The sequence below is a fragment of the Phalacrocorax aristotelis genome, chromosome 3, assembly GCF_949628215.1.
Source record: "Phalacrocorax aristotelis chromosome 3, bGulAri2.1, whole genome shotgun sequence".
Classification (NCBI taxonomy): domain Eukaryota; kingdom Metazoa; phylum Chordata; class Aves; order Suliformes; family Phalacrocoracidae; genus Phalacrocorax; species Phalacrocorax aristotelis.
Genome location: NC_134278.1, coordinates 61,069,083 through 61,085,293, shown reverse-complemented (window position 1 = coordinate 61,085,293; position 16,211 = coordinate 61,069,083). Strand labels below are relative to the sequence as shown.

At 36.1% G+C, this 16,211-nt stretch overlaps 1 protein-coding gene across 1 annotated transcript; it reads left to right on the top strand.

Annotated features, from left to right (window-relative positions):
* Positions 1–2,338: 2,338 nt before the first annotated feature.
* TMEM244 (transmembrane protein 244) lies at positions 2,339–13,831 on the top strand. Its single transcript, XM_075089862.1, has 6 exons — positions 2,339–2,371; positions 7,295–7,380; positions 7,956–8,029; positions 10,922–11,047; positions 12,829–12,873; positions 13,737–13,831. The coding sequence occupies exons 1-6, from the start codon at positions 2,339–2,341 to the stop codon at positions 13,829–13,831; spliced, it is 459 nt and encodes a 152-aa protein (XP_074945963.1).
* The last annotated feature ends 2,380 nt before the right edge of the window (positions 13,832–16,211 follow it).

The following is a 16,211-nucleotide window of genomic DNA, read 5'->3' as shown; positions in this document are numbered from 1 at the left end:
TGTGACTAATAAGCTTAGGCAGCAAACTTAGCAGAAAGCTTTTATAAAAATTTTCTCACAGCTTGTTATTATAAACTGACTTTTTGTTTTGGCCCAGTAGCAGATAGGAACTACATATTGCCTGGATAGTATTAAATGCCATTATTAGTTTCTTAAAAGAGGTACTGCCCTATAGAAGTATCCTTAATTTTACTTTCAAAAAGCATCTTTAATAATTCTCCATTCCACAATTGTCTGCACTTATGCTTTTGTCACCATCTTTAAATCTTGTCCATTACATATCACTACAAAGAAAGCACATGGGTACAGCCAAAAGCCAAGTAACAGCATTTATTAACAAGTCTCAAATACATGAGGGTAAGGGATCATTATCCTACCAAAGTAACTGTTTCCTGGGTGTTTTGTAAGGCAAACCAGCACAAACTCCAGGGGTTAAAAAATAGTGGAGTACTTTTTTTCTCTCGTAGCTTTAATAAAAATTGGTAGCGTAATGCTTCAGAAAATAGTCTGTATTTAAAAGTAGGACTTGTTGAAACCAAAATAGATCATTTATTTTAACCTCTATTAAAACTTGTCTTCTGTCTCCCTCTGCTGATTAGGAGTGGTCATATTTCCTGATGCAGTAAAAAAGAATTTGAAGAAAATATGAAATACAAAAAGTGATTATTCCATTATCTTGGCATTTTACTAACGGCAACAAAACGTCTTTGCCATTATCATTCACTACTGAGTGATGTAGTCAGTATTTTGGGTCACACACAGTTCCTGCCACTCCCAATTTTAATTTGCTCCTGTTCGCTGGGTTACCACAATTCTGGTGCTTCCAATCTTGAAGTAAGGATGCAACAGAAATATTGTACTTTCTCTTAGAGTATTTAAAGTTCTCAGCTATGCAATAGGAATGGGAGGAACCTCATAGTCTTGCCAGCAAATCCATGCCTGCCGCTTCCATTACATTTCAGTCAAACTCGGTAACTTTGGTTCTCTCTCCAACCTTTGTCTGGTTAAATTGACTCTTTGTGAAGAAGCAAGTCAGTGAATGTAAAGTCTTGCTATGTTTAATAATGGTCTTAGTTTAATGCAATCCATTACTTTTTCAATTATCTTGCTACTTAGAGTTACTGCCAACGTTTATGCAAATTAATTTTAGGTCATGCCTCTTCTCAGCTGATACTTTGGGGTAGATAGCATGCTCTTTGAATGAAACCTTTTGTTCCTTTTCAAATATTTTTTAATTACTAAAGCCAATATTTCTTCATTAATTTGCTAGTTGTGACTATTGCAACCATTTAAGCAAATTAATTTAGGTTTTTTATTTTGTTTCAGTCTGTTCCTTTGACATCACTTCAGCCTTCAAAATAGGCCTGTAACTGATGTACAGATTTTTGTGCTAGCATTTTGCACAGGAAGGAATTTCACACAATACTACCAGTAATTTCCCTGACAGCATTCACAATCTGGAGCTATCGAATCCATGAGCAAAAGCTCTTCTTTGCTGAGTGCAGACTATATTTTAAAACAGGTAGCATTTATTTTTTATGATTAAAAAGGCATAAAACCCCTAATGAAACTTGTACATATTATGTTAGTGATAGAAAAAAAAAAAGTTCATTCTTTGTTCAGTTTCATAAGTGTTCCCTTGTATGATCTCCTTTTTCTAAATAACACTGCATACTGAATCATAATGTGTCTCTAAAAAGTCAAATATTAATCCATTAAGGAATTGCTCAGTAGAGGCTGGATCTGTTCTAGAGCATACTAAATTTCATTCTGCTGAGGGAACAAAATATGGTTCAGGAAAAGAAGAAGAGTCATAACATAAGTCTGGCATTTCTTAACCTAATTATACCTAATTTAATGTGAATTATACTTGATGTAATAATGTGATAGAAGAAAAATGTTAGCAAAGAACACTGTGAAGAAAGTACCTTTCCATGTCTATAGTCAATAGAATTAATGTTAGAAATTGTAAAACTAATTAAAAGTAGGAAGGTATAATAACCCCAAGGAACTGTGATCAAATGAATGCTAAAAAGCCAAATAGAAGGTAGAAAACAACAAAACAGTATTAGATATATTTGATATGTCTTGGCCAACTGTAGCTATGAAAGTACGAACATTAAATGAGCTAGTAGGATTTTCTCTTTGCTCTTCAGCAGCTTACAGTTATCTTGCAGATGGCTCCTGTCTCGTTTCAGTTTAATCCAATTAACTCGCCTCACTCTGTCCTATGCTCACCTATAAGAATGTTTTTTGGGGTGAAAAACAGCTGCTTCTTCCTGCTGACATTGGCATATGGAATATAGCAACAGCACTTCTTTTCACTCATCATGTGTCCATGGCTCTCAAGGTCAAAATTGCTGAAACCAAGGTAAAGGGAATTGAGTTTGTTTAGTGTTGTATGTCACTGGCTAGTAGTTAGAGAATTAGACAGGTACTGTGGGGCTTGAAAAAGCAGTTGCTTTCATTCTTACGGTAAGAGTGTTCTTCAATGTTCTCTTCCTAAAAAAAAAACAAAATGAAAAGGACACTTTATATGATAGTGTTGGTAGCAAGTACTGCAAAGGACATCTTATAAAAAGGATTTCAAACTATGTGATGTAGTTCCATTTATGAGATATAGTCCTTGGAAGTATCTAATAAAATCGTACATTTGATGTCACTGGTGTATTTCTAAATTTCTTTCTTTAAGTTGTTTTAATATATAATAAATGACCCTGTAGTTTTTAACTTGTGGTTTTTGCTTTTAAATACTTGAAGGGTTAGAAAGGGAAAAAATAGTTTGAAAATAAAACATATTCTGAGATTTTTAAAATATATGTTTAAAATTCAGTGGAAAGGTCAAATAAAAAAATGAAGTGGAATGTGATACAACTGGAAAATTTTCAAAGGGCTTTAATTTTCCAGTTATTCTTTTAAGAATATATTCTTAGCATGGAGCTGTGTGCATTTCTCTAGCTTACTTGACTGAGCAAAGCATGCTATACCTAATACATCACTACATCCCTAAGACAGGGACTAAGAATATTCTGGGTTCAAAGAGAAAAATCGTGGGCCTTTGACGCCCAAGAAAGTTTGTTGCTGACTTCAAGAGAGGCTAGGAATTCACCTACTGTAATCAGAGGTCAACAGGTCATCGGCTCACAGCCATCCTTCAGCTCTGTGGTTTTCACTTCAGTCCCGTCTCACAACTTTTATTACAGTACAAATCTACATCTAGAGCAGATAAGTCTCCAAGGAGGAAGTTGCTAGAGGAGGGGCAGCAGATAAAGGAGAATTACAGGAAATGTGCATCTGCTCAGAGCAACGGAATGAAAATTATTCCCACCAAAAATGTGCTGAAGATTAAAATTCCAGTGCTTAGAGATACTTTGAGGGCGATGGGAGGCAGCACGGCTGCCAAACTTGCATGTGACATTGTAATCAATTACCATTACAGTGACCATCATGTAGACAGTGGAAAAGAAGAGATCAAGAGGGTTATTCGGCCAATTTTCATTTAGAATAAGACTAAAGACAGCGGAAATGGGAAAACTGTATTTAGCCCTCAGACCAACCTGGCTGAAGAGATTAATCATTCTCAGATTCTGCTTGGCTTTGGTTTGATGTAGGGAAAGAAGCAAAGAGTAAGACTGTCCTGGATATTTACTTATTGACAAATATCAGTTTGTATGGGCATGATGGATTTCTCTCCTATTGCATTAGAAACTGAAGCTCCTTGATCTCTTTCCTTGTGGGAAATAGGTGCACCATTCAATATTTAACGCTTTGCAATATTTAGCAAAATAAAAATAAGTAGTTTGCTAAATTCACAGTATCTATCCACACTTCTGTCAATGTTGGACAGTTCCATAAATACGTTATCTACCACACAACCATTCGAAGAACTAAGGCCAGAAGTGAACATTAGAGATGTTTGAGTGAAGTTTTGTCCAGAGAGGCATCTGGTTTTGCTTTGAAGGACCTATTATTTCCAAAGGCAGTTTGTTCCACTGGCTAATTGCCTTTACAGTTTAAAATGCCCTTCATGCATCTTTTGAATTTATCTAGCTATAACTTGCAGCTGTTTACTTCTTGTGGCTTTTCTGATAGATTAAAGAGTCCTTAAGTAGCTGGTATTTTCTGCCTGCGAAGGTACTTACCCTTCATAATCAAATCAGCCTTCAGAGCTAAACAGATTGACCTCTTTAGGGCTGTAGATCTAATGAAAAAGAAAAAAATTTAGCCATCAGGTCCCTTTTGTGGCTCTTCTCTGCACCTTCTTAATTTCTTAACATACTTTAGAAATTGCTGACACTACATTAGATGCCACTCTGTCTTCCCAGTGCTGTGTTTAGAGGTAATACTTCTTCCTTATTTCTATTCATATTCTCCCATCTTAAAACCTAAAGCCTTAAGGGCTTGTTTCGTGTCCCCGTATTGCAAGAGCAGCTCATAAAAATGAGCTAGTATGAGCTAATGCTCATCTACAGCCCTTCTCAGAGTCATTGCCTCCTTGGATAAAGGCTCCTTTTACCAACATATAATAAACTAAATCAAAATGGAAATTACACTTTAGAGCTGCCTCATGTTTTATATTTTTCACTGCAACTGAGTTTGCACCTGCCAACTGAGTTTTATTTAAAAATGGGGACTTAAAAAATATTCTATTTCTTTTCTTCTTTTCTCTATTAATTTTGAATCACTTGTTAAGAACTTTATCCAACTTTATCCTCAAAATCAGCAAAAATGATAAGGGCACTCAATAACAAGTTTTGATAAAAATTCTTGAGTAAAAGCAAATAAATAAAAAGAGCAAATCTCTTTCAAACTTTGCAAAATGAAAATTATTTTTGAAACTTCGCGGTATCTTATACATCTGGGTTTTGATTTAATTCTTTTAGTCTTAGTTGTCCTCCAAATAATTCCTCTTCCTTTCTAGTTATAAATATGTAATTATTATTTCCCCTACCTAAGTCCCTGTAATCAACCTACACACACGTGATTCCTTTTACCTTTCTTCAGAAATTACCCCCATTCCTCTATTCGTTGTTACCTGTTTTTTCTAAAATTCGTCCCATTGTAAATACAGTGTCACCATTCAAAGAGAGGAACTCTGGCTTCTTCTGTATTGATATAATGCTTCACTATATGCAATCCATACTGACTGCTTGCCATCCTGATACACTGAAAAACTGCATCCAATCCTCTGCATTTTACTACTTCATTTATGTAGGGCCGCTTTTCATTGATTTACTTCTGAATAAATATCTATATCTGGACTATTTCATCATCTTAGTCTTACTTTTTCAATTTTAAATTTATTTTTGATCAGCAAGAAGTCCTGTAAAACATCAAAACTTTCAAACTCACTTGCTGTCAGCTCAATTCCATTGCTCTCAGGGGAAATTCAGCACGGGATCTCATAGGGCACACAAAATGTACAGGCTTAGGGCCCACATTTACATGCCTGAATATACTTACTTAATAATGGGACCACTACAGTAATCATGTTGCCCTTTGATCATTATTGCATAATGCATCACAGTTTGGAGATCTGTGGAGGCCTTACCAGAGGAGTCAGGTAAACACACGTTGCTAGCTTCAAATACTTGATAGCCAAGCTGGAAGAAGGGCAAGAAAATTCTTAATTCATTACGTGTGTTGTTCCTGGGCTAAGAATTTATACGATAGTCTATTCCTAAAACAGAAACTGAAACTGGGATGCTTTAATATCAAAAACCAAATGTAGCCATTTTTCCATTGTAAAGCATCATGTAACACAATATTAAAGATGGACAATATGAAACTGGTAGCATTTCTGTCATAGTCACTGGCTTTCTCATGACTGCTTTCTATCTGTATGTTTTCAGAGGAAAGTAAAGAGTAGAAGATGCAAGATGGAAGGGATAGGCAGAGAAGAAAATGAAACAATAAAGAAGGAGTCAGGAGTTTAAAAAATGGCCAAAGAAAGATGAAAGATTCAAAGATTTTAAGAAAGAGAGAAGGAGAAATATGACATGCTAAAGCACTAGCTAGAGTAAGAAAATACAAGACAATCTGGAGTCTATGGAAAAGAAAAACTGATTTTCCTGATCAGACTGTAGTAACATCTTCAGTTTCATGTTCTTAAGCAAGCACAAAATATTGCCAAAGCAATTGCTCAAGTTTGATGTATAGACGTCTCAGTCCTGATGTCCTATGTTGCCCTTTAAAACAATTAAACCCCAAATAAGCATCTGGAATGTCATTACATCATCACAGAAGAAAATTCACACAAGAAAATGAAAGTGTTCTGCATTAGCAAGACTCTGTCATAATTACCAAAACATTTTAACCTCCAAAGCATAATTTTACATTATACCTGTAGGACTTACTACAAATCCTAGGGTCTGCATAATTCAGGAAGACAACTTAGATGATCAGAGATATGTGAATTATGCTTCACTGAAAGGATCTCAAGGCATTTTATGAACTTTATCAGGTGAAGGCTCACAGGTTTTTCTCCAGCTGCATTGCTTCTGAAACTTCAGTTCAGAAAGGAAGACACTGGAACAGAGTGAAAGAAATAATGATAACAAGGTATCTTAGGAAATACAAAATCATTGTATCATTCTCTAGATAGGGCTTCTCTTTTTTTTTAAGACACAGTGTTTGATCATAAGGTAGTGGTTGCTTTATAAAACTTGTATTCTTAAGGGTATTTTTTTTTCGTTTGGACTTGTAATTTATTTAGAATTAATTAACAAAAACTGAACTTTGAATAATATGTAACAGATATCCATCGTTACTCATCCAAGTTGTCTACGTCCTTACCTTTGGAAGTAAGCACTAGGGTGACATTTTCTAGAGGCTGGGAAACTTAACACTTACTGCTTTACAATCTTCTACATTTTTATTTGTATACAGTTTCAACATACTTACAGGGATGGCATTTCTTTTAAGTTAAAAACTAGGCTTGGTTAAGCATCTGGATGAACTTAAACTCTCAAGGCCTCCTGCGTAATAAGTATCAAGGAATGTGCTTCTCGCACTCTGAGCACTTATAAATTCAATAAGCAGTTGGTATACAATAAAATTAAATAAAACTGAAGAACCTTACATTGTAACCACCCATTAGGAGCTGAAATGTACCAAAGAGCTTTCAACAACTTTTATGGAATTGGCAACAGCACAAATTCTGTCTAAATATTTTACTTTCTAATATGGGGGGTTTTCCACATTATGATTGATAGAAATCTGAAATTATTTTCTGACAATTATGTACCTAATGTAAACATGGCATTAGGTTTTACCTCCTTTTTCCCTTCTGCAGGTTGTTCTGGTGAACCTGTTGATATGCATGGTAGTTTTCTACACTGTGTACTATGTGGTCCTATCTGTGTGCTTCGCAGTATTCAAGTAAGATTTCCTTGTTTTAGTCAAATACGATGGCATATGACAACTGGATATAACAGGTAGAGCTATGACTCTGTAGAGGAGGCATTCGGACTGGAGACATCCAGTCCCAGTTAACCTGTGAACACATTTCTGAAAATCCGTTGAGCTGCTGTACCCAAACCTTTGCTCAAGTGCACACATTGGCACATGGAGACTCAGAACTAACATACAGTGCTGGTTCTGATCTACTTTCTTGCCCTTGCACTGTATAAATAAATGAATATGAATAAATGAAGAGAAAAGATGACATGAAAAAAGGGAAAGAAAGATCTTACAGCTGATAAAACAGACAAATTATATTCCCTTAGGAAGTTATTGATTAGCATGCATAGTGCCAGACATGTCTTAAATACAAGTGGAGATCATGGACACTGTGTGCAAGGGCAAGACCATAACATGCAATGGAGCGTTAACAGCTTGTAAAAACCCAGAGTATTCCATGTGAAATTGTATTTAAAGGCACCCATAATATGTCATATAATCACTAAGGCTTTACTGAAAATCTCTGGTTTTATTTGCTCATTATATTTCCACAGGATTAAAATGTTGGATGGTTTCGCGCCTTTTGATTTTAAGACAAATCCGTCATGGATCGACCCATATTATTTAGGTAACTGAAGTCCGTTTCTCTGTTTTTTCCCAGCCAAGAAAATAATTGTACCTGGATATAAACTCATGTTCCTTATGGACAGTGTTTTAAAGCTGTTTTAGCAAGAGTAATGATTTCTGTATTTTAACTACACTTCATTTAAATGCTTATTCAACTTCCCCACACTTCTCATTTCTGTATTGCTACTCACCATTCAAGTGACTGTTAGGCTTTTCCTTGAGCTGTTCTTCTGGTCTTGCATCACCTGAAGAAAACGCGCTGCTTTGGCAGGATGCTTCACTTTCACTGCAGAACAATTACCAATTCTCTGTAAAGCTCCTCCAAAATGTTGGTAAATTTACTTTTCATACTGCAGTGATTTTCTTATGAACCATACTGGATCCAGATCTGAATAACAGGTCACATTCACCTAATGGAAATCTTGCTTTGGTGATGCCTGAATACAGTGGGCATTAAAATTTCAGGGTTTGATTGTAGTTCAATCTCTAAGCATATCTTTATATATCCAAAAACAGATTTCTGCATTTTTGTCTGAAGCTTTCAAAAGATATTCTCTTTCCTAAACTGTCATTCCTAAAAAATTTGCATGCCTACATGAATTTTACCTGATTTGTAATCCATTTGACAAAGGCAAACCATATAATCTGTCAGTAAAGTAAGCAAAGCTCAAAAGTAAATTGTTTAGTTCATCAGGTTAAAAAGAGTACTAAAAATGCATGGATATTTGTGCAGTGTCAATACTGATTTCAGATTAAAAAAAGAGTGTTTCAGTTGTAGCAATAGAAAAGAAAATTAAATCATATTCCATTAGAATTACTTTTCAGGGCCCTAATGTAATTGCTGAATCTCAATATGATTTTTTCCTCAAAATTTTATCAGCTAGCTTATGCAGCATGTTTATATGCCAAAGACAGCAACTATATCATGCAACCAGTTAGTATTCCATCCTCCTTTCTGTCCAGGGGATGAAACAACATGGATGGAATAGCAAAACATAACAGGATCTGCTTAAAGTCTATGGGCACAGAGACAGAACAATGTTGCAGATGAGAATTAGTTTACTCAAGTGTCTTACTCATGCCTGTTAAAAATCATGTCTTTAACTCTAAAAAGAATTCTTCTTGTCAAAATTCTTCTAAAAAGAATCATGTCTTTAACCCCAAAATAAAAATGGAAGGCAGCTCAGAACTGAGGTATCGTTACTGGCTCAGTTTTGTAAAAAAGTTTACAGAGCATCTGCCTACACAAAGCATGCGTTCTAAATTACAAAATTATTGGCAAAATTTAAAAGCATACTATCAACATGAACTATAATAAACTCAAAAACCTAAAATGCATTGTCAAACATTAAATATTTAGAAGTGTTATTTCCTATCTTCCTAACTACATGTTGTTTTCCAGTGTTCTTCGTATTATTTTTTACATTTTTAAGCTGCTAGGTGAAAAATCCATATTACAGTAGGAACTAATTGACCCTATAAAGAAAAGAATAAAATTGAAAGGCACAAAATGCTGCCAAATGTATAAATTAAATACAGTGAAAAAATAACGGTTTCTCTAGTCTCAGCTACAGTAATCTAAGCTATTACATTACTGCAATAGCGAAAAAAAAAATCCATTAGAAATGTGACTTTTGTACACCTGTGTACTTGCAAAGAAGAACAAAATGCATTTAGATGGAAAATTATATGAATTACAATTGCACAATTATGGCCTGTTGTATGGGAATTCAGGACTACAGCTAGAAGAGATGTCATGTGTTTTCCATTCAGGCCCCTGCTATCCCAGGTAGCCACCGAGCATAAAGTCAAATTTTACCCTAAAGGTGATTATTTTTGATCCCATTACATGTCATAGCAAATAAACAAGCTAAAAGCTAAGCACCACTCCATTGCTCTGTCAAAGAATACAGCTCATCAAATACCAGATGAGGTTCCTCACCCTTCCCGGTGTAGCTGCTCCGTGCCTTCTGGCTGTTTCCCTGCCCACGGAGGAGCACGGCTTGCCCACGCCATTGCTTTTGCAGAGCTGTGCCCCTCGTCAGGGGAGGTGGTCAGCACAGGCTGGTGGCATGGCATGGCTCGGCACGCTCCAGAGAAAGCACCGGGGGACAGAAATCCACCCTTTCACCACCAAGAGAAGGAATTTTCTTGATCAGATAACTTTAATAGTCCCTTTTGGCATCATAGTTTAGTTATTCTCGCTTTGCTGGTAATCCCCATTCACGGTTTAACACAACACAGAGCTAGCTGCTGAATGTCAGGCACGGTGAGTGCGTGGCAGCTGTGTCAGCCTTGCTATCAGCACTGAGAAAAGCCAGGCTCCTGGTTGGATTCACCATGAGAACCATACGGATGGATGGCCTCTGCTCACCTTGGAGGCTCTCTGCTCTATCTCCCCTTGCATGTGAATTGTTCTGTAAATTGTTCTGATATATATACACATATTCTGGTATATATCGTGTGTGTAAATATATATACATACACACACACACACACAATGCAATAAAGTTGGCGGGGAGAAAGCTATGGAGTTTCTTACCAAACATAATCCCTTAACTACATAATTCTGTTTTGGAAGAGAAAAAATTGATCTAGGTCAGTATCAACAATATCTGTTTGGTGCCATATGCAAAGAGTGTGGATGATCCCTAAGTAAAATTTCCACACCATTTCTCCTTTAGGCTATATAAACTGGTCATAATCCTGTTAATCCTCCTGTTTTGCAACATTAGAAATGAACTTTATAATGAAAGCATTATTGTAATATTTGACCCTGTAAAAAATAATTTGCATGACCATGTCAGACATTTGAACTTCCTATTGCTGCCATTTTGAATATGGGAAAAAGCCTGTCAAAACTGTGCTTGAAATACATTATTTCCATTTACAGTTCTTGTGATATCGTTGGAAATTACTTTCTTCATTTGTGGTCTGCTGTTTGCCCTGGTTGTGGAAGAATGGGTTTGGGATTATGCTGTAACAGTTACTATTATTCATATCATCATAACTTCAGTCGGTAAGTCGGTTTACTGCTAAATATATGCACAGTATCACAGGTTGAAGGACCAATCAGCTATGATTCATCTAGTGTATTACTGGACTAACTTAATTTTTTCTTAAAGCTAAATAAATCTATATTTCTATTTTCCATCCATTTGACTCATGCATGTATTTAAATCCTGCCATTTAAAACTCAATTCTCATTTCATTGCGGAATTTTAAAACACTATTTTTATAAAAATTCAGAGTTTTAGTTCATAATCTAACAGTTCATATCATACAGAACCAGCCTAAATATAATTTCAGCATCTGGGGTGTGTGTTTTTCTCTAAAACAATAAATTAATAGTCATCCATGTCCTGACACTTTAAGATCTACTCATTAACACTTTAGCTCTAGTTCAGAGTGAAAATGAGGCTTGCTTCAGCAAAGCCAATTCAGAGTTTTTAAGTTAGATCATTTGAACTAAATCTCATTGAGGAAAATAAAGAATTTTACCATTGAAACATCATCTTTTTCCTGAGACTCCTTCCCTCAAAGGGAAGAATAGAAAAAGAATTTGCTGCTGTAAACGAGACTCATCATCACATTTGCCAGTCCCTGGTAACCTGCTCCCTTTTCTCATGCTGTTTAGCAGAAGGCTGCTGCTATGGCTGATTAGGAAACATATTTTAACCCCATCCTTGCGAGAGCCCATTTGGGGGTTCTTTTCTCCTATAACAACAAGCTTAGTATTTTTATTCTAGAATTTAGTAGTAGGAAAAATATCACTAACAAATTAGGATTCTCTTCCTACTACATAATAATTCATCTTCCATTTTCCAGTGCTTTGTCCATTTGTCCTTTAGCACTGCGTAAAGATGGGGATTCCCCAGTTCCCATAAGAAGTTAAGCCAGACACCAACAGAGACTTCATCTTAAAAAATTAAGCATAATTTCTCTTCTAATGAATATGATGTCCTGGAATTTAAACTACTGTTAATCCTTATGAATAACTTCTGTATTTAAATCAAGGAATTCACAAAAACGACAACAAAACCTGCTTTGTATATAATTTGTACAGGAAGAAGGTGTCTTCTATCGTTATATTAGATGAAGTATTCTGATGTCCAAACAATCCCGGATTTGTTATCGTTGCTTTCAGTTCCCCAACCAAAGCTCTGCTGGCTGACTCCGAGCGTATGCACTGTGCCCCCCAGCTCACTACAGCTCTGTCACCTTTTTTTTTATTGGGGGGGTGGGGGGCAATATTGGGTCATATAACGGCCCTGCAGTTGATCATACAGCAGGGATGTGGGTCAGTGTGCATGAGGCAAGGGCGAGTGCCTGACACAGGAGGGAGCATGCTGTGCAATACTGCTATCTTGCACTGTGCAGACCCAGCCTGTCTTTCATGCACTGCATCACCCATTAAACTGAAAATGTCAGGCAGCTTAATTTATTTGGATTGCAGCAATATGTAGGCACTGTACCAGGGGATTGGTGTGTTGTGCTAAACCATGTACAGGTAAGTAATAAAAAAGGCATTTCTTCTGCAGAGAGTCTAAGAGCTCTGTTTAGCACACACTTATTAGGTTTAAGACTTGCCTTCCAGTGGGATAGCCCACCAGGCTAAGCTTAATGGTATGGCCAAGTATATGAATGATCAGGACTTAAATATGCATTTGTAATTTCAATAAATGTAAAGTATATAATTTATGAAACATAACTAAGCAGACCTTTGATAATGTAATGTAATGATTGCATGTCCCCACCCTTGTTTAAAAATTTACATTTCTCCTTTTCTTCTCCTTGCAGTTATGTCTGAATTCCCACTGATGTTACACTGGTGGCTGGCATTAGGTATAATTACATTCTTTAAATTTTTAGACTCTGTATAGAAAATTACTATTTACAGTATGATTTTTTTCCATGAAATGTCTGTTGTCTCACTGATTTGAGAATTGTCAACATTTAAAGAAGAAATACATGCTTTTTATTTGTGCTTCTTTTAATGACAGAGGCTGGGCTAACATTTGCCTTGCCTTAAAAAAATCTTCTATTTAAGACTGGAATGTACTCAGTTTATGTTAATCTTGCTAACGAACAGCAGATACACTCGCGTTCTTGAAATAAACTATGTTTAAGTCCTGACTAAACAAACTATCTCACTTAATTCATGTGTCAAAAAGACAGTTTTTCAAACTAGTCTTCCCTGGTACTCTTTATAATCAATAGAAAGAAACAGGCACCTTCCAAGGCAATTTTTATAAACACTATGCACAGGCATTTATGATAAATGAGGTAAATCCCAGTCATTGCATTTCCTTAGAGTGAATGGCAAACCCACATTTCCGAGTGTTTAATTTTCTGTAAAATTAAAAGCATAGGTTTTTACTAGAATATATTATCTTGAAAAATAGTTAAGGGAAAAGGACTGGCTTCTGTTCTTCTTTCTTGTATGATGGATAAAAAGGATCGACAGCTGCAGTAAATTCCTGAATGATGGGGACAGGCAAATAAATTCCCCGTCCTGCAACCGATTTTGCATCAGCAGCTGCTGAGGCTGGTATCTTTGTAGGTGGTTAAAGCCTTGGGCAAAATGTTTAAGTAGACAGGCCAATTTTAAAAAACTTTAAGATAAAAAGAATGCCTGTTTAAAGTTTTATCATAACATTTATATTCCACTATAAAAATTAATGTAAAACTAATATATTTTCTTTCAGGATCTGGAGTAATTTCAATGATTTGTGGAGGACAGATTTTGGCATACTGCTTGTTCAAAGACAACTTCATTTACCCAATTCTAGATGATTTTTGAAATGGAAAATTAATACTCGCCTTTATATTTATATACACTGTATGGTTTCATGAACAACATAATTTAAATGAACATAGCAACTGTCTAATTGTAAGACCTCTTGTATCATACATTTTTTTGCAATGTCAATGTCATCACTGTTAGCTATTGTATGTCATCACTTTTAGCTTTTGTATGTACATTTGCCATTAAGCAAATAATTAGCTATGGTGTCTCTTTTTTAAAGACAAATAAACCGTAAGGAGGATAAGAGCAATGATGCAGCACTCTTGAAAATTCCTAAAAGGAAAAGGAAAAAGCAGATCTGAATGTCCTGTATTCAGGGCGCTTCTTATCGTATTTTATAGAATACTGACTCTAATTTAGGCTGGAGTCTGGCCTCTCACAAGAGCTGCAAAACTTTAAAGTCATCCTATCTGGCATAAACTGCTGTAGGTTTAAAACAGCCTTTACTGGCAAACTCCTGGCAAAGAAGAATCCACGAACAGCACACAGCTCTGCATCTCTTTCCATCTCCAAGCTCTCACCTAGAAGCTGCCCGAGACAACAGCAGGCAGACGTATAATCCCCAATGTTTGGTTGACCCTCTTGCTTCCGAGGATGCTACAGACAAATGTTTTCTACAATAGCTCCAGGCTATTCCATCTTTCCCTAATGATCCATTTATAGTCTGGCTGTGCTGGAAGAAGAAAAGGCAAATGCTACTGACAGCCACTTTTTTACATATCCCTTTTTCTCTCCCCTGGCTGCAAGTGGCCAATGTTAAAGTGTGAGTAGTGGTAATTAAAAGCAACAAACAAGCAACAGTAGCAGCTTCAAGTAACTCTTTATCTCTTTAAGGATAATAAAGTTGTAACAGGAAAATTGCTAGAAGGCAATTTCATCTTAAATTTTGATAGTAGCTATTGGATTTCAACTGCAGTTTGCTTAGAAGAGCGAGACTGGATTGCTGTTTGCAAGGGAGTGCTAAATGTTGCATTTGCCTTAATCTTAGTGAACAGATAATGCCTCTGAAGAATCTGTCCCCTGTTGATCTAATCAAACATTTTAAAATTTATTGCAAGTTTTACAATTCTCAATAAAGTTTCAATACTGAAAGCGTATACGCAGTGTGAAGCACATTTCAGAAGACTCTCAAAAGAATGAGTTTGTCTTTCATGAATGATAGACATGTAAGTCATTGTAGAGACAAACCAGGTATGTAAATCCATAGCACTGAAAAGACTTAGACTTCACAAGTTGTTCAGCATAATACACTGCACACTGAAGTCAGCAGAGGTAATTCCAGAGAGTGAATCACTGGTCTGAACCATGGACCATTTTTAGTTTGATGGATTTGTATCTTCATGAACATTAGTGTGCAGATAACCGACTGGTATTATACGTTTGAAAGATGTTTGCACATTTCTTCCAGATTTGTTTCAGTTCAGAACTATAAAAATGGATTGGAAGGACATGCTGTCTAATATAAGTTCATACCTCTGTCCTCATCGGTATGCAGCTTTTGTGTGTAGGTGGTGTGCCATGCGGCAGAACATGAGTGGATTAGATATAAAGTTAATCCATGGGTGGAAAAAGTTTCTATTTTTAACCTGAGAGGATTTTCCTCTATGCGTGTCAGCCCAGAAGCAGCTCGTAGTAGCTCTATTGCCCAGCCTTGACATTTTTGACTTTTGTTTTCTATTTAAACTCTTAAATCACCAGCAAGAGATACCTTCTGACTAATATGAAGAGTGCTTTAGCCCCAGGATTTCTCCAAAGCACATACAACTAGGCCAGTGCTAGAAAAAAAATCACAGCAAGAACTCTGTTGAGGATTAAAAGCCTTAGCCCACTTATTAAAGAGTCATTAGCTTTTTGCATTACTTTCAGATATGGAATGACAAGACAATTTCAGCATTATTTATTTAACCTTTTCAGTTACTTTTGTGTTGAGGACCCATGATAAATATTAGATATAATGTTTGGAGTGTAGACAAAGTTCCTATTTTACAAATAAATTTTCATCATGTACACAATATGAGCTATATCTGTGTGGGCATTAGCTGGTTAGAAGCCTTCAGAGGTTATACCTAATACTATGTACTAATACTTTTGAATATGAGAAACCTGGCTATTTCTGCAACAATAAAGCATTGATCCACCTCAGCAATTTGCTTGTGACTAACAGATAACATTCAAGACAGGTTGGAAAGAAGAGCTGCTGGAAGAAAGGAAGGGTGTTGTGTGTGTTTCACAAGAGATCTGCCAAAGGCTACATGAAAAGACCACTCCAGAATGCAGAAGGAAAACAGGGAAAACAGCAACTGGAATGTATGTTTGGAAAAAGGCACGATGAAAGCCAAAGAATGAGGAAACGAAACAGGATCAGTGAAAGAAG

Excerpts from the sequence above, each read along its gene's own strand:
- TMEM244 (XM_075089862.1), top strand. The coding sequence starts at position 2,339 with ATGGCTCTCAAGGTCAAAATTGCTGAAACCAAG. Across the intron at positions 2,372-7,294 it reads TCAAAATTGCTGAAACCAAG|GTTGTTCTGGTGAACCTGTT; the intron begins GTAAAGGGAATT and ends TCCCTTCTGCAG. Across the intron at positions 7,381-7,955 it reads GTGTGCTTCGCAGTATTCAA|GATTAAAATGTTGGATGGTT; the intron begins GTAAGATTTCCT and ends ATATTTCCACAG.